The 24,220-nt window shown below is 43.3% G+C and overlaps 1 protein-coding gene across 1 annotated transcript in view; it reads right to left on the bottom strand.

The window, feature by feature from the left end:
* MAP1A (microtubule associated protein 1A) overlaps positions 1 to 24,220 on the bottom strand; it is a 277,331-nt gene that overhangs the window by 189,086 nt on the left and 64,025 nt on the right. Inside the window, exon 2 of the mRNA XM_082257037.1 lies at positions 2,694 to 2,795. Within this exon, the coding sequence (XP_082113163.1) occupies positions 2,694 to 2,795 (102 nt within the window). The remainder of the gene's footprint in view (positions 1 to 2,693; positions 2,796 to 24,220) is intronic.

Here is a 24,220-nt window from a genome sequence, read left to right as displayed (position 1 = left end):
TTGTTTTTTCTTTCTTGATCTTTATTCCTAATCTGGATTACAAATGAGCTCTATTCAATAACCTTGCTAGCGAAGATCAACAAGAAAGAAGAGAACTCTGGGGGAGGGACTCAGATAGGCCCACCTACCTGGTACTGTGTCTAGCCTTAATGCAGGAGGAGTGTGGGGGTATTCTTTTACCTTTTTAAAGCTGTTTTAAATAACCTTTTATGGACTTGTATTGTATTGTATTGTATCTCCCCTATTCAATTTGATACATAGTAAACTAAGTTTGGTTAATTACAATCTTGTGCGTTGTTCCATTGTGTCACCCAGAAGGACTACTATTCAAGAAGGTAACAAGGTATTGTTGCATAGTGAAGTATTGTATTCCAACCTGTGTATCTATTTGATAGTCCAGTCCTATTCTGGGTCAGTTGTGCCTGAGGAGGGATCGAGCCAATTTGATTGGGTTGTTAGGCAGGGTGTAGACCCAATAATATAATCAGCAGCTCCTGCGGGGGTGGTGCTACACGTGGAATAGGTAGGGAATTTTGATAACATCGTGAGGGGGTGAGGCAAAAGTCCTACTGCACATGAGCGGGCGCATGCGCACCAACGGATCGGGTAGCGGCATCTCTTATAACAAACATCCATCCGATCTCCATGGCATACACTGCACTTGACAATTGGACAATCCTATTCCCTACGCACACGCGCACGCCCACTGTCTAATTGTCGGGTCGGCGCAGTGTGGGGCATGGAGATCGGATTGTCGAGTCGCTCGGCGCAGTGTCGGGTCGGCGCAATGTGGGCCATGGAGATCGGATGGATGTTTGTTATCAGAGATCCCGCTGCCCGACCCGTTGGTGCACATTAGGACTTTTGCCTGACCCTTACGATGTTATCAAAATGCCCTACCTATTCTGCGCATGCGCAGTATGACTTGTGACGCGGCTACAGCTGATTCATGATGAAGCCACAGCTGATCCGCAACCGGAAATGATGTAGGTATGGAATTCTGATAGGGTATGGTATTCTGACAGAACACCGGTACCATGTGATCGCTGTGACCCATTACAGCAGACCACATGACGATTGTACACAATGGATTGCTTTGCATTGTGTACTATTGTGTTAATCTCAGTGATTGGTCTCAGTGATCACATGGTACAGATAGGGCAAATCACAGCCTATCTGTACCATGTGTTTAACTGTGGCCAATCACAGTTAATCACAATAGTACCGACTGAATGAACAGTTTTCACTCCCAAAAACCTATAACAGTGATTACGAACAATCATAGTGTATGAAAAAAAAAAAAAAATCTTGATCACCTCCCCAGAGTAGTACAATCTTACTCTGGTAACACTGTATTGCTCTGGTCATTAAAAAAAAAAAAAAATGTTTAAATAAATTGAAAAATCTTTTTTTTTTCTGTATTACATAGGGTCACCAGTCAGTGTCTCTGATCATTGTCACACCAGTTATATGATGACGCTGTCCTGCACTGGTGATAGTATGTAAAAAAAAAAATTTTTATTTCTTAATTTTACAAAAAATTGGAACAAAAAATAGCAACTTCATAAAACTGCCATGCCTTTTACTAAATACCTTGGACTGTCTACTTTCCAAAAAGGAGTAATTTGGGTAATATTTGTACTGTCCTGGCAAAGGTGCAGTGGAACAACAGCAATGACTTTATCCGCTTACGCTCCGAAAATACAAAATAAAGTAGCTTCTCCTCTCTCACCTCCTGGGCCCCTCTGTTGACGTGATGGGGCCCGGGGAAATGTAATTTAAGTCATAGTGAGCAAGTAGGAGCGGGGTGTAGTCTAGTAAAATCAATGTATTCATTTAGGCAGAAATGAACAATAAAGCTGTCCCCCTGTTTAACTGATGAGGCCTGAGCCCTGTACAACAGGACCAGTTGTAATGCCTCATCAGCGGCCCTGGGAGTAGATGTCAACACATTATTATATGGACTTTTGCTACCATTTAGTGGTTCTAAAGTCAGAAGTTTTTTTATCTTAATGCATTAAGGTAATAACCTTCTATGTACAGCAGCCCCCCCCTCAGACCCCCTAATACTTACCTGAGCCCATCTCAATCAAGCGACATTACACAAAAGTCTCTGCTGCCCAGGACTCTCCCTCCTCATTGGCTGAGACAGCAGTGGGTCGCCATTGGCTCCTGCTGCTGTCAAAGTCAGTGATCCAATGAGGAGAGAGGGGCGCGTGGCTGAATCAAAGCTCCGTTTCTGAATGGACACATCGAGCAGCAGCTTGGCTCGGGTGCCCCCATAGTAAGCTGCTTGCTGTGGGGGCACTCGGCAAGAGGGAGGGGCTAGGAGCTCCAGCCAGGGACCCAAGAAGAGAAGAATCTGGCTGCTCTGTGCAAAACAACTGCACAGAGCAGGTAAGTATAATATGTTTGTTATTTTTACATTTTTTTTAAAAAATTTGACTTTTACAATCGCTTTATAGATATTTTACTCACTTTATGAACGGATTGAATTTTGCTCACATTTGGAATGTGGTGAGAATGAAAGAGGTGGAGTGCTACTAGAGTGATTGTGAATGGCTATAAAGAGACGCATGGTTGTTATTCTTTATTCCTTGTTTATGAGTAGAATATGTAATCCACTCTAATTAATACAATACAACATGGTATATTGGTGTCATTAGGAGAAGATAATAGGGATTTATTCAAACCTTTAACATCTGGAGAAAAGTGAGCAAGATGCCGCGTCACAAAGAGCTTGAGTTGTGCGTCCAGGTCACAGGAGCCGAGGCTGATATTCCATGAGCGGATTCCTGGAAAGATAATATCAGTATGTTACTGAGAGCAGTATGGATTTTTATGTAATTCTATATACATCTGTATCTGTTTTATGAACAAATCCATATGAGAATGGCATAAAGGAACACAGCAAGGCGAAGGGCAGGTGTAACTCAGACCCTTGATTCCCCGCATTCACAGTGATGATGGTGTGCATTCCATTTCATCGGAAGAGTCATGAAGATGGTCAGTGGTGCACACTTTGTTCAGTGCCATCAAAGACTTCTTCCAGAACACAGGAGACACACAATGGGCCACAATGCTTCAAGCATGTTCTCATATCAGCTATCTTGGTAACCATATGAACTAAAAACCTTGGCCCAACCATAGGGGTTTCCTCCCCCCTCAACTACTAGTGTGAACAAGCCCTAAAAAACCAAGGTTGAACGGCTATTTAAAAAGTAGAACTAAAGGCAAATCCTTTTTTCTTTAGTTTTAAGTAGAGATGACCGGTTTTGTAATCTCAGGATTTTTTTCCTGTCTGCTCCCCTGTCAGAAAGATTTGTCCTCTCTATTTGTCCTGGTGACCATAACTGCCAAGAGTGAAAGGGATCTCAAATTTTGGAATGTCACCAGTACAGGGAAAGAGGGAAAATTTTCCAATGGGGACACTAGTTCTGGTGACACCCAGGGATTCCCTCACTTTGGAGGAATTTCCTCTCACTTCCTGTTGTTACTATGGGACAGGAAGTAAAGGTAAATTTCCCCTATTAGACACGGATGGCAAAAAAAAAAAAAAAAATCACTGACAAGGGTTATATCCATTCTATATTCTATCCAAAGTGGCTTTATTTCTACTTAACCACCAGGCAGTTTTTTTATGTTTTCTCATGAATGCAGACACAGTATAATATTGGGAAACTATAAAAACAGTTTTCACAGTGCCTGTAGTGTGCAGCAGTAGGGGGCAGTATGACGTTTTAGCACATCACACAGTTCCCTTTTTTTTTGGAAACCCCAACAGTACATTACACTGCTCTATGGTGACATGCAGTACTTTTCTGTGTGCTGCAATAAAATGCAGCATTTCTGCATTTTACAACAACTTACTGCACTGCAACTCCAGACTGCGCTGCAGTGTAAACAGGGCACATAGAAAACAATTGGTGTCAGCAGGAGGAATAATACCCCAATATTGATGTCAGTGGGAGGAATGGTGTTATGTATTAGTACTCCACTGTTGGTGTCAATTTGAAGAATTATGCCCCACTGTTGGTATCAGTGGAGGAATAGTGCCCTTAGGGCGAGATAAAGGGAAGAAAAGGACCACATCCTGCCCACGGGCCACAGTTAGGAGACCACTGCTCTAGTGCAATATTACAATTTATTTCCATTCCTTAGCTATTTCCACATTGCTTTTAATTTTCTGGTCAGCTCAGAGTTCCCCTTTTTGTTATTTTGTACATTCCTAAAATATTGATTGCCTGTACCATGAGATATATATATATATATATATATATACAGTGGGTACGGAAAGTATTCAGACCCCCTTAAACTTTTCACTCTTTGTTATATTGCAGCCATTTGCTAAAATCATTTAAGTTCATTCTTCTTCCTCATGAATGTACACATAGCACCCCATACTGACAGAAAAACACAGAATTGTTGACATTGTTGCAGATTTATTAAAAAAGAAAAACTGAAATATCACATGGTCCTAAGTATTCAGACCCTTTGCTCAGTATTTAGTAGAAGCCCCCTTTTGATCTAATACAGCCAGGAGTCTTTTTGGGAAAGATGCAACAAGTCTTTCACACCTGGATTTGGGGATCCTCTGCCATTCCTCCTTGCAGATCCTCTCCAGTTCTGTCAGGTTGGATGGTAAACGTTGGTGGACAGCCATTTTTAGGTCTCTCCAGAGATGCTCAATTGGGTTTAAGTCAGGGCTCTGGCTGGGCCATTCAAGAACAGTCACAGAGTTGTTGTGAAGCCACTCCTTCGTTATTTTAGCTGTGTGCTTAGGGTCATTGTCTTGTTGGAAGGTAAACCTTCGGCCCAGTCTGAGGTCCAGAGCACTCTGGAGAAGGTTTTTGTCCAGGATATCCCTGTACTTGGCCGCATTCATCTGTCCCTCGATTGCAACCAGTCGTCCTGTCCCTGCAGCTGAAAAACACCCCCACAGCATGATGCTGCCACCACCATGCTTCACTGTTGGGACTGTATTGGACAGGTGATGAGCAGTGCCTGGTTTTCTCCACACATACCGCTTAGAATTAAGGCCAAAAAGTTCTATTTTGGTCTCATCAGACCAGAGAATCTTATTTCTCACCATCTTGGAGTCCTTCAGGTGTTTTTTAGCAAACTCCATGTGGGCTTTCATGTGTCTTACACTGAGGAGAGGCTTCCGTCGGGCCACTCTGCCATAAAGCCCCGACTGGTGGAGGGCTGCAGTGATGGTTGACTTTCTACAACTTTCTCCCATCTCCTGACTGCATCTCTGGAGCTCAGCCACAGTGATCTTTGGGTTCTTCTTTACCTCTCTCACCAAGGCTCTTCTCCCCCCCGATAGCTCAGTTTGGCTGGACGGCCAGCTCTAGGAAGGGTTCTGGTCGTCCCAAACGTCTTCCATTTGAGGATTATGGAGGCCACTGTGCTCTTAGGAACCTTAAGTGCAGCAGAAATATTTTTGTAACCTTGGCCAGATCTGTGCCTTGCCACAATTCTGTCTCTGAGCTCTTCAGGCAGTTCCTTTGACCTCATGATTCTCATTTGCTCTGACATGCATTGTGATCTGGAAGGTCTTATATAGACAGGTGTGTGGCTTTCCTAATCAAGTCCAATCAGTATAATCAAACACAGCTGGACTCAAATGAAGGTGTAGAACCATCTCAAGGATGATCAGAAGAAATGGAAAGCACCTGAGTTAAATATATGGGTGTCACAGCAAAGGGTCTGAATACTTAGGACCATGTGATATTTCAGTTTTTCTTTTTTAATAAATCTGCAACAATGTCAACAATTCTGGGTTTTTCTGTCAGTTTGGGGTGCTATGTGTACATTAATGAGAAAGAAGAATGAACCTAAATGATTTTAGCAAATGGCTGCAATATAACAAAGAGTGAAAAATTTAAGGGGGTCTGAATACTTTCCGTACCCACTGTATATACTGTATATATACATATATATATATATATATATATATACACAGTATATATTAGGGAGAGACCGATTATCAGCAAGGCTGATATATCGAGGGCCGATATGCACTTCCCCCGATATATCGGTATCGGCCCCCGTAACTGGCCGATATTGCCGATATTTTTGTGATGTCATTCTGCCTTCTTAGGCCGCCTCCCTAGCCTTGGACAGCCTCGTCTGGAGTCGGGACTAGTCTCACGGGAGTGTATCACAGCCATACACCCACCCACAGCAGCCCAGTGCCAGCCAGCCACCCACATCCACAGGCCCTGTACCAGTCAGCCAGCCACAGGCACTGCACCAGCGAGCCAGCCAGCCACCCACAGGCCCTGTACCAGCCAGCCAACCACAGCCCCTGTGCCAGCCACCCACCCACCACAGGGTGCCAGCCAGCCACTCACCACAGGGTTCCAGACAGCCAGCCACCCACCACAGGGTGCCAGACAGCCAGCCACCCACCACAGGGTGCCATACAGCCAGCCAGCCACCCACAGACAGGATGCCAGACAGTCAGCCACCCACGGGCCCTGTACCTGCCAGCCACAGGCACTGTACCAGCCAGCCCCCGACGGGCCCTGTCCCAGCCAGCCACCACAGGGTGCCAGCCAGCCACCCACCACAGGGTGCTAGCCAGCCATTAAGCATTAAATAAAAATTAACATGTTTAGTACCAGATTTGTGTCAAAAATTGTCTTTATTTTTCAAAACTTTAAATGTACAAAATATCGGCCCATATCGGCCGATACCGATACGTTGTGACCAAAAAATCATTATCAATATCGGCCCATCCCTAATTTATATATACATTTTTTTTTTTAAATGAATTGACCTTAACCACTTAAGCCCCGGAGGATTTTCCTGCTCAAAGACCAGGGCCTATTTTGCGATTCGGCACTGCGTGAATTTAATGGACAATTGCACGGTCGTTCAACGCTGGACCTAAACGAAATTGACGTCCTTTTTTTCCCACAAACAGAGCTTTCTTTTGGTGGTATTTGATCACCTGTGCGATTTTTTATTTTTTGCGCTATAAACAAAAAAAGCGACAATTTTGAAAAAATTATGTTTTCACATTTTTTTATATGAAATTCTCAAAAAAAAAAAGGTAAAAATCAAAATTTTTTAACATTTTAGGCCAATTTGTTTTCTGTTACATATTTTTGGTAAAAAAAAATCGCAATAAGCGTATTTTGATTGGTTTGCGCAAAAGTTATTGCGTTTACTAACAAAGGGAAAGATTTTTGTCATTTTTGTTGTTTTTTTTTTAACGCATAATGGGGGCGATCTGCGATTTTTTTTTGCAGGACTGCGACATTGGGGCGGACAGATAGGACCCTTGACTGACATTTTTGACACTTTTGGGGTTACCAGTGACATTACTACAGTAATCAGTGCTATACATATGCACTGTTACTGTAAAAATGACACTGGCAGTGAAGGGGTTAACTTTTTTTGAGAGGGAGGGGTTAAGTGTGTCCCTAGGGGCGTGTTTCTAACTGTGATTGGCTGTGGCTTGATGTGTATGAACAGAGATCAACGGTCCTACATAGTAGAACCGTTTGATCACCATTCTTACACAGGGGAGACTGACAGACGGCTTTGTTTACACTAGCCGCCTGCCTTTCTCCCGCTGTCACGGACGATCGCGAGTGCCCGGCGGACATCGGGTCCGCCAGCCCACGCGCGGGGGGGTCCGTGACCGAGCAGGAGCGCGCATCCGGCGGCGCGCACTCGCTCCCAAAACCCTTACAGGCTAGCGACGTAGCCTTATGTCACTTTGCCTGTGAGGGGCTGACTGCCGACGTAAATAGTCGTACGGCAGTCGGCAAATGCTTAAAATAAACCTACCATTAAAATCATAGACTAATCACTTCTTAGTCAGTGGGCAAAGGTACAAAATCAGCAGGGGATTAAATAATTTTTTCCCTCACTGTCTGTAGCACATGTACTAACAGTTAGTGAACTGACCCCACTGTGCCATAGATATATTGCTGATAAGTATGTCATAACATAAGCAAAACAATGTCATCATATCCACCTCTGTTTCTCTATCAGGCTCCAGCAACCACATGCTATTCCTCCAAATTATTGTCATTTTGAGCTAGCAAATTTAATCTATTGTATATATAAATTTTCAGCAGGAAATGCATATAAACGATTGCACATTTATGTATATAAATGTCTCATTTATTAGGATAAGGGAACCATCTGGCACTATAGCTATTAGATGTTTATGCCATGCACATCATAAAAAATACTATTTGCTGTCCCTAAAATCTAGGCTATGATTTTGGGATTGCAATATGTATGCAGCTATAAAAATGTACTTTAATCCAGTAAGCCATTCAAGCAGAAAATGTGGTCAGGGAAGCCATAAACTGCGGGAAGCAGCTCAGAATCAGTTATTATATTTTTAGGCAATAAGAACATACTGTATGTGTCACACACTGAATTTTTTTTAGCAAGGTTTCAAAACATATTATTTTCTTAGCCAGGCATTAATACCTACATACAGTATACAGTGTATATATTTATGGCCTCGTATTGAAGTGAATATACCAGGATCATGGTTGAGGCTACAACCATAATCCCAGTATCGCTTTTTACAATAAGAGATTCTCCTAATGCTAAAAGTAATACAAGGGAACTGATGTTGTTTCTCCCACTGTGTGACATCAAAAACCAGAAGCGATGGGAATTTCCGTACTTTCGGTTTGTTTTTTTACAAGTCGATGCCGGCTTATGAAGAAGCAGATCAAACTGTTCTTGGTTTGATCTGCTGCTTTAAACGTTAGAGGAAACATCTGGGGTCCATTAGACCCCAGATCTCTCCATAAAGAGGACCTGTCAAGGCCCATGCTATCACAAGGGATGTTGTTCATCCCTTGTGATAGCAATAGTAGTGATAATAAATAAATAAAATAAAAAGGTACAGTATATATATATTATAAATAAATAATAAAATGTCAGAGCAAATGTCATGGAGAGCAATGCTTCTAGGGCCACACCTCCTGTGATACTCTAAACTGGTAACCTGTAAAAGCTTTTGAAGCATCGCCTATGGATAATTTATTTATGTACTGTAGTTGGTTGCTGTTCCAGGGGCATATGCAATTTTAAAGCATAGCAGGTTTGGTATCTATTTACTTTGGGTAACATCATCTTTTATATTTTACCTAGAAATTGGGTATTATATTGTGTTTATGTTCACTAAAAATAATTAAGGTGTATTTTTTCCCCAAAAGTTGCGTTAAAAGACTTTTGCGCAACTACCGCATGACTTAAAAATTGCAACATCCCCACCATTTTATTCTCTAGGGCCTCTGCTTAAAAATTATATAATTGCATTATATATATAAAAAAAGTGGCTAAAGTGTACAACATCCATAATCATTACCATCTCAAAAAAAAAAAACATATATGTCAGACTTTATTAGTATACATTTTCTGTAATTTTGATATATTAAAGTGTCTGTCCTCTCTAATACCAATGAAGTCCAACATATATTGTTTTTTTTTAGATAAAAATACACATTTGGGGGTTCGAAGTAATTTTCTAAAAAAAAAAATCAGATTTTGACATGTATGACAAAACTTTGAGAAATGGTCAGGTAAGCAAGTGGTTAATACACCTATCTAAATAAAAAGCATATCTAAATAAAAAATTTAATATCTTGCAGCTTGCCAGTCCTTAGATGTAGTGGCTGCATCTGTGTTTTTTTTTTTTTTTTTAAGGCTTTTTCCATTATGTTCTGTCAGTAACGCACCTCCTGTCTTTGGGTTGCTACACTCACTCCTCCACTGTATCTATGGGGGTGTAACATGTGCAGGGGGACTATCAGGAACAGGATGGTGTTGTGGGAAGATCTGCAGTGCTGGATTAATAATCCCACACCCTGTAACAACACTGGTGGAAGTTATAAATGGTGAACTTAGGTAAGTATACTTTGTGTCTCAAAAGAAATAAATGTACGGCTTTGATGGGGTTTGTGAGGGTTCATGTTTTGGGCTTCAAAGTGGAACCAATTCCTCCAACCAGAAAAAAAATGTTGCTAGGACATCTAGATTTGTGGCATAGGAAACATTCACGGGTGAAGAGGTGGGAAAATGGTAACAGCAGCAGATGGAGCAGCAACAGGTTGGCACACTATATATGAATGTGATTGTTCTTAGACTCACTAAGGCTAAGAATGACAGCATCAGAAGTAGGGATCGACCGATATCGGTTTTCCGTTGCCGATACCGATATTTTGGCCAATGCATATCGGGTATCGTTCAATATGTGCCGATATTTTCGTACTTTTTTTAAAAAAATGTTTTATTTATTTTTTCTTGACAGGTACTCTTGTGGAGGGATCTGGGGGGTCTAAAAGACCCCAAACCCCTCCTCTGCACTTTAAAGCATTCAAAACGCCAAGTTTGGCTGTTTTGAATGCTGTAATTTTTTTTAATCTGCCGCCAGTACCCGGAAGTGATGTCATGACATCACTTCCAGGTTTTTGCATGGAGCCCCGATCAGAGCCGAATGCGGCTTTGATCGGGTCTTCAGCGGCCGTGCAGGCTGGTTGCCTGGGTCTCCCGGTGGGACAGGAGACCAAGACGAGCCGCAGAAGACGGCGATAGGGGGGGGGCGTCCCCTCCCGCTCCTTGTAGTGACAGCCGAGCGGCTTCTCAGCCGCATTGGTTGTCATTACAAGACAGCCGACCATCGGCTATGGACGCCGGTACCGGGGTGATGCCTCTAGCTGCAGGCATCACTCCGGTACAAGCACTTTCCCAAAATATCGGCAATATCGGTAACCTACGGGGCCGATTTCGATATATCAGGGAAAGTGCATATCAGCCCTCGATATATCCGCTTTGCCGATAATCAGTCGATCCCTAATCAGAAGTCACACTTTCAAATTCAAGTCTGCAGGTGAGACCTAACCAGCGTACCTAAGAACTATGAAAAAACACAAGCATACCCACCTTTTTTTTTATAATGTAAAATTTGAATTTTTACAGAAATAAGGCAACCTACAGCAATGGCACTATTTATACTGCAGGCCATTCACTTCTTCAGGCAGAAGAGGGCACTACTTATCCAAAAACCACCTTCCAATAGAAATATATCAAGCACTTACATATCACAGAATGCCGGAGGAGCATTTCCCTAGGAGGGGCTACGACATTGCTTGGTCAAAATGCAATTTCCAATTAATCCTGCAGATACAGTGTACTGGTAGAGAGAGACTATTCCAAAAAGCTAACAGAGGAGACACCAGGGGAAACATACTTTTTCCCCTCTTCTAAATGCTAATCCTACTCTCTCCCCAACCAGCATGAGCTCTGTCCCTATCTCACTCCCACACTGTGGGCACCCAAAGAATGCAGAATCTCCTAGTTAAAGAATTCTGAGTCAAGATGGCCTCTCAAATCTTATGGGATTTTTGCATCCAATAGGATTGCCATCCTCCTCACGATGGTTGCCTGGAGCCCATAGCAGGGGACATACTAGTCCTTATATCGGAGCTCCAACCAAAAGGGGAAGTTCCACTATAAGGACTCCTCCCCCTCCTATGCCACATTTGACATGTGGTTTTCTTTGTGGGGGGAGCGGGTACCTAGTTTTAAAAGGTACCCGCTCCCACTTCCGCTCGGATAGCCTAGGTGAACCGAGCGGAAGTTCTCCTCTCCCCCTCCCTCCCTGCAATCTTCTGGGACACAGGTCCCAGAAGATTTCCCGACTATTAAGTAGGCACAGTGGGACGTGCACACCTGACTGTGAAACCACAAGCTGTCACAGCCAGGTGCCCACTAGGGTTGCCACCTCATCCCTTTAAACAAGGACACACATTAATTACACAGGTTCTGAGGCTGATATGATGCACATAAGGCACTAAGTGAGTTTAATTACCACCTTAATCAGCCACAGAACCTGTGTAATTAATGTGTGTCCTGGTTTAAAGGGATGAGGTGGCAACCCTAGTGCCCGCACTGGTATTGCTGGCACCAGGGAGAGGAGAGGGAGAGAACCCAGGGTTGGGGTGGCCACATCGCTGGATCGTGGGACAGGTGAGTGTGTGTTTATTAAAAGTCAGCAGATACACTTTTTGTCGTTGCTAACATTTAATAAACACAAAAACCAGTGGAACTCCACTTTAATGATCTCCTGCCAGCCTTAAAAAAATGGCACAGTGCCATCTATGGGTGGGAGAAAATACCGCAGCTCCTCGTCTGCCTACAAACCAGCAATGGCAGTTCCCATTACCATGTCCTATTAGGGGGGCAGAAAACTATGGAAAGGAGACTTTCCAGGGTTCCTGGTGACATCAAATATGGTGATTTTTGCAATGCCTACTTCATTCTACATACTGGTCTAAAACCATATTATGTATAACTGGTAACTAATATGGTGAATAATAAAATGTCTAATTATTTGGGGAATCCTGAAAAGTCCGACCTCCCTCAAAGTTCTCTGCAGCTTTAAAACTGCGTTCCGGAGCCAGATGCTGGTGTATGAAGATGTGTGTACTTTAATAAAACAAAATCCTTCTTTTTAATCATTTTCACAATAAATATTACTCACATTTTTATTTAATATGTATTAATCTTTGTATGCGGATCAGGAGCCACAACTGGGATTAATGTTTTATTAAAAAAAATAAAGCGTTCTTTATTATTACTTTACACTTAAAAAAATACAGTTATTTGGGCTTTGGGCTCCAGGGAAATCTCCCAAAAGTGAAGGGAATTCTCCTCTTAGGTTTTTCGTTCAATCATGCGGGGGGTAGTAAAGCCAGGCAGTTAAGCTAAGACATTTACCACCCCCTGGCTTCCTGCCAAAATACTAACATACAGCCGCTCATGGTTGTACACATGTCACAATTGTGAAGCACAACATTGCGGCAAAATTGAAACGGCATATAGCTTTTGGCAAGTGGTGCTGCTGCTGGATGCGACTAATGCAATTCTATAGGGACATGGTGCAACCTTGTGCAGTACACGCGATTGTGACAAGGTATTTATAGGGCTTAATCAGGCCATGAGAAGGCAACATATCACCTCTTTACAAGCTGTCAATAGCCTCTGAAAAGCCATCTGAGGTTGGCTTGCTTTCCAGAGGAGCGGCAGTCCCTGCAACAAATGTGAATGCGTCTTTAGACAGTTGTTCTCCAGACAGGTGCTCCCACTGGAAGTTTTACCCTTACCTTGCGCTCCAGGGACAGCTTTAAAACTTTGAATTTCCACTCAACAAAATGTTTTACCTTGAGGCACACTTTCAATTGAATGTTAAAGCTGTAGTAGTAGTGTAGTAAAAAAAAGTTCTACAAGCTAGGACTTTGAGTTGCTCAGTCGCTAGTGGTGTATTACCAGGGCTTTTTTTCTCAGAGAATAGGTGCAGGAACTCCCTTTTTTGGACTTTCCCCTTGTCTCCACCCCTACCTAGCTCCATGAACCGTTCCTTGGTTCCACCCACTACCCACCTCCCAGTACCATCCCTTTTAGAAAAAACAGAACCAAGTAACATTTGTGGTACTAAGCAATTTTGTATGGAATTGTTTATTGTTAACAAAAAAGCAGTAAAATAGATCCCCTGCAGCCAACAACAATTGACTCCCCAGTAACAATAGATCCAGCCAGTGACAATGGGCCCCCAGCAGCAACAACAGATCTCCCAGCAGACAGCATCAATAGACCCTCCAGCAGCCAGCTGCTCCCTAAACAGTAGATCCCTCCCAGCAACAACTGACCCCTCAGCAACATAAGAACCACCCCATCAACAATGGACCCCCCTGCAAAATGAGATCTCTTCCAGAAAAAATAGATCCCCCAGCAGCCACACAGCAATAAACCCTCCTGCAGGAATAGATTCCCCACCAGCAACAATAGATCCCTCAGCAGCCAGCATCAATAGACGATGTAGCACAACCACAGCCATTACATACATTCAGTGCTGGAGGTGCCGGACCTGCGTTCCCCCGCGTTCCCGCTGAAAAAAACCCCTGTGTATTACAAGGCTCTGGACTAGGTCCTGTTCTATTTAAACTATGTAAGTGACACAACAAAGGCAATACGATTAGGTCCACCTGACAGGTTTTCAAGCAGACCTGATTGGAAGGTCCATGCATTCCTATGGGCAGACAGGTGTAAAGGGACTTGTGTCCCTTTACACCCGCCTACCTCTGGGTCCAATCCAGTCTGCTAAAAAAAAACAAAATGGAAGGGGTCCGTCATTTTCCATTTAGGCAGATCAGATTGGAGGGTAGTCAGCTGTAAGTGGACAATGGTGTCCATTTACTCCCGGCCACCCACAGCGCAGAGTGGACATAGATGTATCATCTGCCCGCTCTGCTCCGATAATCAGGGGATCTGTGAGCTGATCCTCTGCGGATCAGAACAGAATCTGCCCCATGTGAAAGGGGCCTAAAGATTTGGTGGGTAAGTTATTAGTTTCTGCAGAGGACACAAAGGTGTGTAATATGGTTGATATACCTGGAGGTTTCTGTAACATGGAAGAGGACATTGGCATTGCTGAAAAATTGTTCAAAGCAGTGGAAACCACGGTTCAATGGTTATCAATGTAAAATAATGAACCTGGGGAAAAATTCTCTTGATAGAGTATAATATTGGGGTGCAGTGTTGGCAAGCCCTACAGAGGAGAAATACTTATTTCAGATGATTGAAACATGAACAAACAGTGTGGCAAGGCTGTGGGAAAAGTGAATGAAATTCTGTGATGTATCATTAGAGGGGTTACCACCAGAAGGAAGGAGGTCCCAATTCCTCTATATTGTCTCACAAAACTGAGTACACCCCTCACAGTTTTTGTAAATATTTTAATATGACAACACTGAAGAAATGACACTTTGCTACAATGTAAAGTAGTGAGTGTACAGCTTATATAACAGTGTAAATTCGCTGTCCCCACAAAATAACTCAACACACGGCCATTAATGTCTAAACCGCTGACAACAAAAGTGAGTACACCCCTAAGTGAAAATGTCCAAATTGGGCCCATTTTGCCATTTTCCCTCCCCGGTATCATGTGACTCATTAGTGTTACAAGGTCTCAGGTGTGAATGGGGAGCAGGTGTAGTAAAGTTGGTGTTATCGCTCTTACTCTCTCATACTGGACACTGGAAGTTCAACATGGCACCTCATGGCCAAGAACTCTGTCTGAACAAAAAAAAAAAGAGTTGTTGCTCTACATAAAGATGGCCTAGGCTATAAGAAGATTGCCAAGACCCTGAAATTGAGCTGCAGCACGGTGGCCAAGACCATACAGCGGTTTAACAGGACAGGTTCCACTCAGAACCAGCCTCACCATGGATGACCAAAGAGGTTGAATGCACATGCTCAGCGTCATATCCTGAGGTTGTCTTTGAGAAATAGACGTATGAGTGCTACTAGCATTGCTGAAGAGGTTGAAGGGGTGGGGGGTCAGCCTGTCAGTGCTCAGACCATACGCCGCACACTGCATCAAATTGGTCTGCATGCCTACAAGCTTTAACAAGATGGCACTTCTTCCCGGCTAAGCTGCATCGCGTGTTCCTATCCTCCTCTCCGTTGTGTTGGAGGGGTTGTGGTCTGCCCGCCACACATGCACACATATGGTGGTCGTGTCCGATCATTCGTACCTATTGGTCCTCTGTTTTGTCTCTTTTAGAATCCATCCAGGGCTTTCCAATTGCTGCTGACCCATGGACTGTTCTCTTTCATGGAATGAAGATCTCACCCCATAAGTACAGACAGTTGATTACCCCCCCCCCCCCACCTCCTCAACACTGCCAAAGCTCTCATCCCCTTATATTGGAAGAAGCCGGTTTCCCCTCCTATCACACTATGGCTACAAAACATTGACCGTACGCACCATCTGGAGGATATGACTTACGACTTCAGAGGCCGTGCCTCCAAGGCAAATAAGATCTGGGCCTGTTGGCTTGCTTTCACTCACTCTAAAAAATATGCTGAGCTTATGTGCATGTAATCCTAATGATGTTATAATTTTTTATGTTTTTGCTGCATCATGGGATCCCCCCCCCCCTCCCCTCCATCCCTTCCCTTTCTCAACCCCCCCACCCTCATCTCTCTTTGGCTACTCTTTCTCTTCTCCTGCTTCCTATCTTCCCCCTCTTTAGTCTCTTGTTCGTTCTTTTCTTGTTTGTGGGCTCTTATGCCTCTGGTTGATAGTTATTATATTTCATTGCCTGACAGGCAGCCTCCCGAGACTATGTACCAGTGCTACCTTTTTATACGCTTTCATGTTACTGAGTGGTATACTGACACTCCTTTGGCTATGTTGATACCGATTGTGTATGCTTATACTCGCCAGTTCTGTTATGGTAGTCTGTCCTGCCACGTGTCCTGCTTGTTTTTTCTCTGACAAATTTCTTCAATAAAAATGTATTAAAAAAAAAAAAAAATTGGTCTGAATGGCTGTCGCCCTAGAAGGAAGCTTCTTCTAAAGATAATGCACAAGAAAGCCCGCAAACAGTTTGCTGAAGGTAAGCAGACTAAGGACATGGATTACTGGAACCATGTCCTGTGGTCTGATGAGACCAAGATAGAAGACTTATTTGGTTCAGGTGGTGTCAAGCATGTGTGGTGGCAACCAGGTGAGGAGTACAAAGACAAGTCTGTCTTGCCTACAGTCAAGCATGTTGGTGGGACTGTCATGGTCTGGGGCTGCATGAGTGCTTCTGGCACTGGGGAGCTACAGTTCATTGAGAGAACCATGAATGCCAACATGTACTGTGACATACTGAAGCAGAGCATGATCCCCTCCCTTCGGAGACTGGGCCTCAGGGCAGTATTCAAAACATGATAACGACCCCAAACACATCTCCAAGATGAACACTGCCTTGCTAAAGAAGCTGAGGGTAAATGTGATGGACTGGCCAAGCATATCTCCAGACCTAAACCCTAGTGAGCTTCTGTTGTGCATCCTCAAATGGAAGGTGGAGGAGCGCAAGGTCTCTACCATCCACCAGCTCTGTGATGTTGTCATGAAGGAGTGGAAGAGGACTACAGTGGCAACCTGTGAAACTCTGGTGAACTCCATGCCCAAGAGGATTAAGGCAGTGCTGGAAAATAGTGGTGGCCACACAAAATATTGACACTTTGGGCCCAATTTGGACATTCACTTAGGGGTGTACTCACTTTTGTTGCCAGCGGTTTAGACATTAATGCCTGTGTGTTGAGTTATTTTGTGGGGACAGAAAATTTACACTGTTATACAAGTTGTACACTCACTCCTTTACATTGTAGAAAAGTGTAATTTCTTCAGTGTTGTCACATGAAAAGATATAATAAAATATTTACAAAAATGTGAGGGGTGTACTCACTTTTGTGAGCTTCTGTAACGATGTAAAAAAACTGCCATAACTCAAATTTAGCTTTAAACCCCTGAAAAAACCCATTCCATGTAGGGAAAAATCTTTGTACATTAGATGTTAGCGTGATTCTAAAGGTTTCTTTACTGTAGCTGCTGACTTAATATTAGGACAGATACAATACCTGTCCAGGAATCCAGCAGTGTCCTCACCCAAGTCGATTTTTCAATATGCTAACGTGTGCTGCTGCTGCCATCTCCAAGGGAAACCGGCGGCTGGTTTTCTTCACAGCCAGTTCTCTACTGCGCATGCGCAAAACGCGCTGTGCTCTGTGAATGGGCCAGCTGCAAAGGAAGGGGGGGGGGGTCAAACTTCTGGCTGAGTTTGCCGCGGAAAAGGCAGGTGTCCCAATACTTTTGGTAATATAGTGTATGTGTGTATAATACAGTAACTTCCCTTTGGGGTAAATAAAGTGTTCTGAATCAGAATGTATGCTGTGAACCTAGCCTAATGATCAGGGGAGTCAGACACATATTTTGTAAGTGTATCTCGCAAAAGCAAAGAGGTATCATTGTTATTTGGTTACATTTAGTAGTTTTAATAGCTCCTTACTCATAGACTCCAGCTTAGACTTCTGGTTTAAATGAAAGCCTCTACGTCTACATTTCATAGTCTGCTCTCTAGACTTTTGCATTTCTTTTACATTTGTATTTCATACATTGTGAAGGATAAATTAAAAGTCATTGATCTCTTGTAATAGATCTTCCAGCAGAGGTGGCAATATCTTATTAGTTAACAGAGCCCGGGTGGGAGATCAATGACATTTTGCATAATGCGTCATGCCCTATGTGCACTGTGTCTGAAAGATAATAGCCTTGCTTCCTTCGCCAGTAATAGGCATGTCACTGCTTATTCCCCGGAACTCCACTGCTTTCTGGAAATACAGTACAAACAAATTGCAGACAGCCAGCTAGACAAAGATGTTACAAAGGCATATGAGACTGGCACCCCAGCCCTGGTACTAATAGTCTCTGTATGAGGCTCCGACGGCAGCACAGTATCAGATGCTGCTGATGATTGAAATACTGTCTGCTATGTAATGTTATATAGCTCAGGGTATTATTTGAACTAAAAAATATTACATATCCATCTCTAATGAGGCCTTAAAGTGGTCCTAAAGCTTCATTTTTTTATTTTTCTTTAACAAACATGTTATACTTACCTGCTCTGTGCAGTGGTTTTGCACAGAGCAGCTCCGATCCTCTTCTTTTCAGGTCTCCCTGCCGGCGCTCCTGGCTCCTCCCCCTCGAGCAGTGCCCCCAGAGGAAGCCGCTTGCCCTGGGGGCACTGGTGCATGCTCGCTTCCAAGCCGCTGCTCTATGCGTCCATAAGACACATAAAGCTGCAGCTCGGCCCTGCCCCTGTTGTGGACATTTTATTAGGACTAGTGTGGACATTTTTCAAGATGTTTTTTTTTTTTTTTAGCTTGTCATTTTGGCTCCTGTTGTCGGTTTGCTTGCAGTACGCTCATTAGAGCGTGTACGGGCGATCCAGGCATAGAGGAAAGACTACTGGCAGTGAAAAACCTTCCTTTAGATGTGTAGATGCGTTAGCTCTACATAGACATCTCCGCCGGCGAACACTCCATGTGCTATGCGCAGATCTGTTTACCTGTAGAGATCTATGTGTATTGCGGTGCAGAGTTCAAGGATCAAGCAGCAAGGATATGGCGGCCAGCAGGGGCCCCTGCATAATGTGCAGATTTGTTCGCTCGGCAGTGATATGTTTGCTCTGTGAAGTCTATATAATTTTGATATCTATCTACCTTTATGACGGGATACATGCTAATGTCTTTCTACTGTGCCTGATGACCATAGTGGAAACAGCATGGCTCTTTCCCTGCATATAGCCTCACGTCTGATGTAGTATAATCCTATTAGGCATTGTTCTCTGAGCCTTGCTGAGTGGGATTCACGCTAGCAGTAGTGGCGGGAATGCATGTACAAGTTTCATCAGAGCCGCGTTCACGGTTCTACACGCTGGTTTTATTGTGTAGTGTTAGGCGCAAATTCCGCTACACGTGGGTTTCATTGTTGACTGCGGTGCGTGGATTTCCACGCGCCAGCGGCAGGAAGCTGTGCACGCTGTTCTGCTCATTCACGATTGTGTACTCCCCCTTTCTATTGTATATTTGAATGTATACAGGTGTGTCATTGGCTGATTCTATGAGAGTAACTTATGTCATGTGACTGTACATTTGGAACTGATTGGCTGATGTTGTATAGCCATCACTTCCTGCTGTTATCCCTGCGTTGTCCCATAAATAAACGGAGCTCAATGCTTTAGGCAGGACATTCTATTGAGCATCCAATGTGATAACAACCTGTGTGTCTGTATTACTGGGTACTGCTGTGCGCGCTTCATTACCTTATACAAAAGAGCTGTTTAGCACAATTGCGCTTGGTGTATATTAACCAGTTCTGGACCGGAAGGATTTGCCCCCTTAATGACCAGGCCATTTTTTGCGAATTGGCACTGCGTTATTTTAACGGATAATTGCACGGTCGTGCGAAACTGTACCTAAATAAAATTGATGTCCTTTTTTCCCAAAAATAGAGCTTTCTTTTGGTGGTATTTGATCACCTCGATTTTTATTCTTTGCACTATAAACAAAAAAAGAGTGACAATTCTGAAAAAAAAACAATATTTTTCACACTCTGCTATATAAAACATTCCCAAAAAAAAATTTTAAAATCAATTTTTTTTAACATTTTAGGCCAATTTGTTTTCTGCTACATATTTTTGGTAAAAAAAAATTGAAATAAGCGTATTTTGATTGGTTTGCGCAAAAGTTATCGCCTCTACTAACTACGGGAAAGATTTATGTCATTTTTATTGGTTTTTTTATTTTTTACTAGTAATGGCGGCGATCTGCGATTTTTAGTGGGACTGCGACATTGCGGGGAACAGATCGGACCCCTAACTGACATTTTTGACACTTTTGGGGGGACCGGTGACATTACTACAGTAATCAGTACTAAAAATATGCACTGTTACTGTAATAATGACACTGGCAGGGAAGGGGTTAACACAGTGGGTTATCAAGGGGTTAAATGTAAGCCTAGGGGAGTGTTTCTAACTGTATAGGGGTTGGGCTTTTGAAATGATCACAGAGACGTGTGATCCTACATAGAAGGATCACAGGTGCTCTGTGATCATTCCAGAGAGAGGAATGGTCAACTGTGTTTACAATAGCTGACCATCCTTCTCTCTGAGCGGGGAACGATCGCGGGTGGCAGCGTGCGCTCGCCCCCTAACTGCAAGCGCGCAACCGATGTACAGCTACGTCGGTTCGTGAAGGAGGGGCTGCCTGCCCCAGTATATCTGTGGCAGGCGGTCCAGGAGAGGTTAATATCCAAAAGTGCATTTATTAGCGCAACTGAGTTATTTGCACATTAGGTGCACATTAAGATCCAAAACACCATTCCCCCTCCCCCCCCCAACTCTCTCCTCATTGGCTCACTGGCTGTGAATGGCCTCCAGCTGCTGTCTCAGCCAATGAGGAGGGAAAGTCCTGGGACAGCTGAGGCTATCGTGAAAATCGCAGGATCGGAGAGAGCTCAGGAAAGAGGGGGTTGGGGGGGCTGGGGGCCGCTGCACACAGGTTTTCTACCTTCATGCAAACAATGCATGAAGGTAACAAACCTTAAGCCTTTAGGACCACTTTAAAGTGGACCTTTAGGGTCCTTTCACACGCACGATCCGATCAGATCCGCCTGTCAGTTTTTTAGGCGGATCTGATCGGATCCTACATGCATCCCTATGGGGCATCGGATGTCAGCGGAGACATGTCCGCATCCGATCCTGTCCGTGAAATCCGGACGGATGGAAACCTTATTTTTCATCCGTCCAGGGGATCGGATGAGAGCGGACAGGCGGTCCATTCTCATCCGATTCCCCATAGAGAGCAGCGGAGCTCAGACACCTCCCTCTCGGCACACAGAATGGAGAGGGAGCTGTCACCTGCCTGCTCAGCTGGGATCAGTGTATCGATCCCCCGCTGAGCAGCACGGAGTCCGCCGACGGAGCAGACAGTGAGAAAGGAGCCTTAGTCAGAAAATTAAGTCCTGCTAGATTACTTTAGGCTGGCCCCTTTTGCAGGTATAGCTATGTAAAACATTAAAAATAGGTGCCGATACTGTTTAAAATACAGCAATACACTGTCTCACCCTGCTCTGCACATGCTCAGTTACTCTTCATTTTCAGCATTGTGCCTATAAACAGAGCCACTAAAGGTTGATAAGCTGACAGACTAAAGATATACTGCTGCTCAGGGGCTCTGGGCTTCAGCAAAATGGCAGCCTCCGGCAAGAAGAAACAGCAACAATGCTGGAGGCAATTTACAGCACACACTAATTTAAGAAGCATAATTATTAATGTGGAATGTATGTTTCTTGCTAAGGAACATTATTTTTATCAGGTTGTTCATGTTAAAGTTGCACTTTAAAGGGATTGTAAAGGCAGAAGGTTTACTTTACATGGTCCAAAACTAACATCCCTATTAAACTCTCAACCTGCTGAATGTGCGGTAATAATGTATGTACGGTAGCGGAGAAAAAAATGTGAGGACTACCGTACTTTACATGGCTCAAAACGAACGTCCCTATTATCTCTCAACGTGCTGGATGTGCATTAATACAGTATGTACCGTAGCTTTGGCTACATACAGTATACCCCACTGAGCCAATCATGGTGAGTGATGTATTCTATTAATAAATACAAAGCCAGCTTGGATTGGCTGAGTCAGAGAGAGCAACATCATCAGCCCATCCTCTCTGACTCCGCCAATCCGAGCAGGCTTTGTATTCAATAATAGAATACATTGCTCACCATGATTGGCTAAGCGCGGTATACTGTATTTAGCCAAAGCTACGGTACATACAGTATTACCGCACATCCAGCGTGTTGAGAGATAATAGGGACATTCGCTTTGGGCCATGTAAAGTAAGATAGTCCTCACATTTTATACTCTGCTACGGTACATACATTATTACCGCACATCCAGCCAGTTGAGAGAATATTAGGGACGATCGTTTTGGGCCATGTAAAGTAGTCCTCACATTTTATACTCCACTACGGTACATACATTATTTTTTGGGCTGCCTCGGAAGTCTTATATGGCGAGTATAGCCTAAAACCTATGTTTTAACTTGAAAATTAGGGGGTCGTCTTATACGCCGTCAAATACAGTAATATAAAGTCAAGCAAACAGTCAAGCTCTGGCTGTCACAGCAAGGCTGGTAATGGTGAAAGGTCTCCTTGATGTGGTCACTGACCAAAATAGAGCAGGGGGCAGGAACCACAACATGCCTCCTTACAATGAAGAAATATATACGTTTTTATAGATTTCCACTTAACAGAAAACAAACATTAAAAGAAAAGATGGAATATTTTGCTAGCATGTAATATTCTTGCTTGTTTCTCCCTCTTTCTTAATAGTAATAACACATTACATGCTTATGCACAAAAATGTGAACATTTATACTTAAAAGAGAAGTATGGGGTTTCGCTTTTTGTCGAATCATACTTACCTAGGTGGATTTAGCATCAGTCTGATCCTGCCTCTGTCCCCCGCCGGCTCTAACACTGAGAACAAAGCGATCAAACACCGCCGATTGCTCGATTCTCAGGGCTCCCTGAGCAGAGAGCTGGTGACTGTCAGTCACCGGCTCTCTGCTGTGCCCCCTCCTCGCTCACTGGAGTGCTGGGCTGTGGAGGGGTGGGAGCAGCTGGCTTAGGCTCTCAGTAGCTCACTGAGAGGCTGAGCCGGGCGCCGATCCAGGCATGTGGGGGGATCCCGACTTCATTGTCGCAATCTTGCTCGAGCCTGGACCGGCTCTGTGACATCAGCCGACAGCGGGCTTCAGCCTGCTGTCTGCTGAAAACAGGTTACAGGAGTGCAAAACGAACTGCACTCCTGTGATCTACAGGAGAACTACAGCCAAACAAGCTTTAATATTCATTGTTTTTTGTATTCTTTATAATTACAAGAAATGTGTCACACAAAAGTGTTTGATGAGAACACAATTCTCTTTCTTTTATCTTGTTTGTCACCATGGTATCTGCTATTACGTTCCTTTTCATTTTACTGTGCAGATCAACATCATCTAAATGACTTCTCCAGGAAAATATTGAGTTATTAGAGTGAAAAAAAAAAAGTGTTTATGAATATTTTCCATGCCATTATGTATTATATTATTTACTGCACTATAAGCTATAATACCCGCTCAAATGTTAGATTTAATGGCAGGACTTGTAATAAACTCTGCTCTTATCAGTTTTCAGAAATGTGACCAGTATTGATTTTTTTTCAGTCTATTTCTAGATGCTTAAAAATAGATCATGAAATACTTCTCTGCTGAAGATCAAATGGTGGTATAAGACTCCTTAAAGGGTGAGCCAAAGAAAATGTATCAGTTTGGGATACATACAGGCTGGAGCGGGGGATTTCAGCAAAACTGGAAACCTAATGTAGATCTAAAATAAAATAAAAGTATAAAATAAAGCATGCTAGTCTCAAATGGAAAATTAAGAGGTTACTAAAGTTACGAAAATTCTCATACGACAAAATAAAAATTTGGAAGTGATGTAATGTGTTGTATTGTATTTTCAGATGAAAACTGTACTGATTAAATGAAAATCGTAAGATCTGGTATCGTACAAGAACATTTTTGTCCCATTGGATGATTTGTTGTGATCGGCTCTCAAAAGTTCTGTACTAACGATCCGATTATCGTACGATCACTTCAAAAGCGGTATTTTTCAGACGATTTTCTGGTCGTGTGCCTTGAGGCCCCTATCCCACCATGATGGGCTACTAAGTAAGCCGTGCCAATCACATGGAAGAATATAAATATGAAAAAACTACTGAGCTTACTGAAGAA

Source organism: Pelophylax lessonae, assembly GCF_965119305.1.
Source record: "Pelophylax lessonae genome assembly, chromosome: 4".
Taxonomy (NCBI): Eukaryota; Metazoa; Chordata; class Amphibia; order Anura; family Ranidae; genus Pelophylax; species Pelophylax lessonae.
This window is presented reverse-complemented; position numbering and strand designations above follow the sequence as displayed.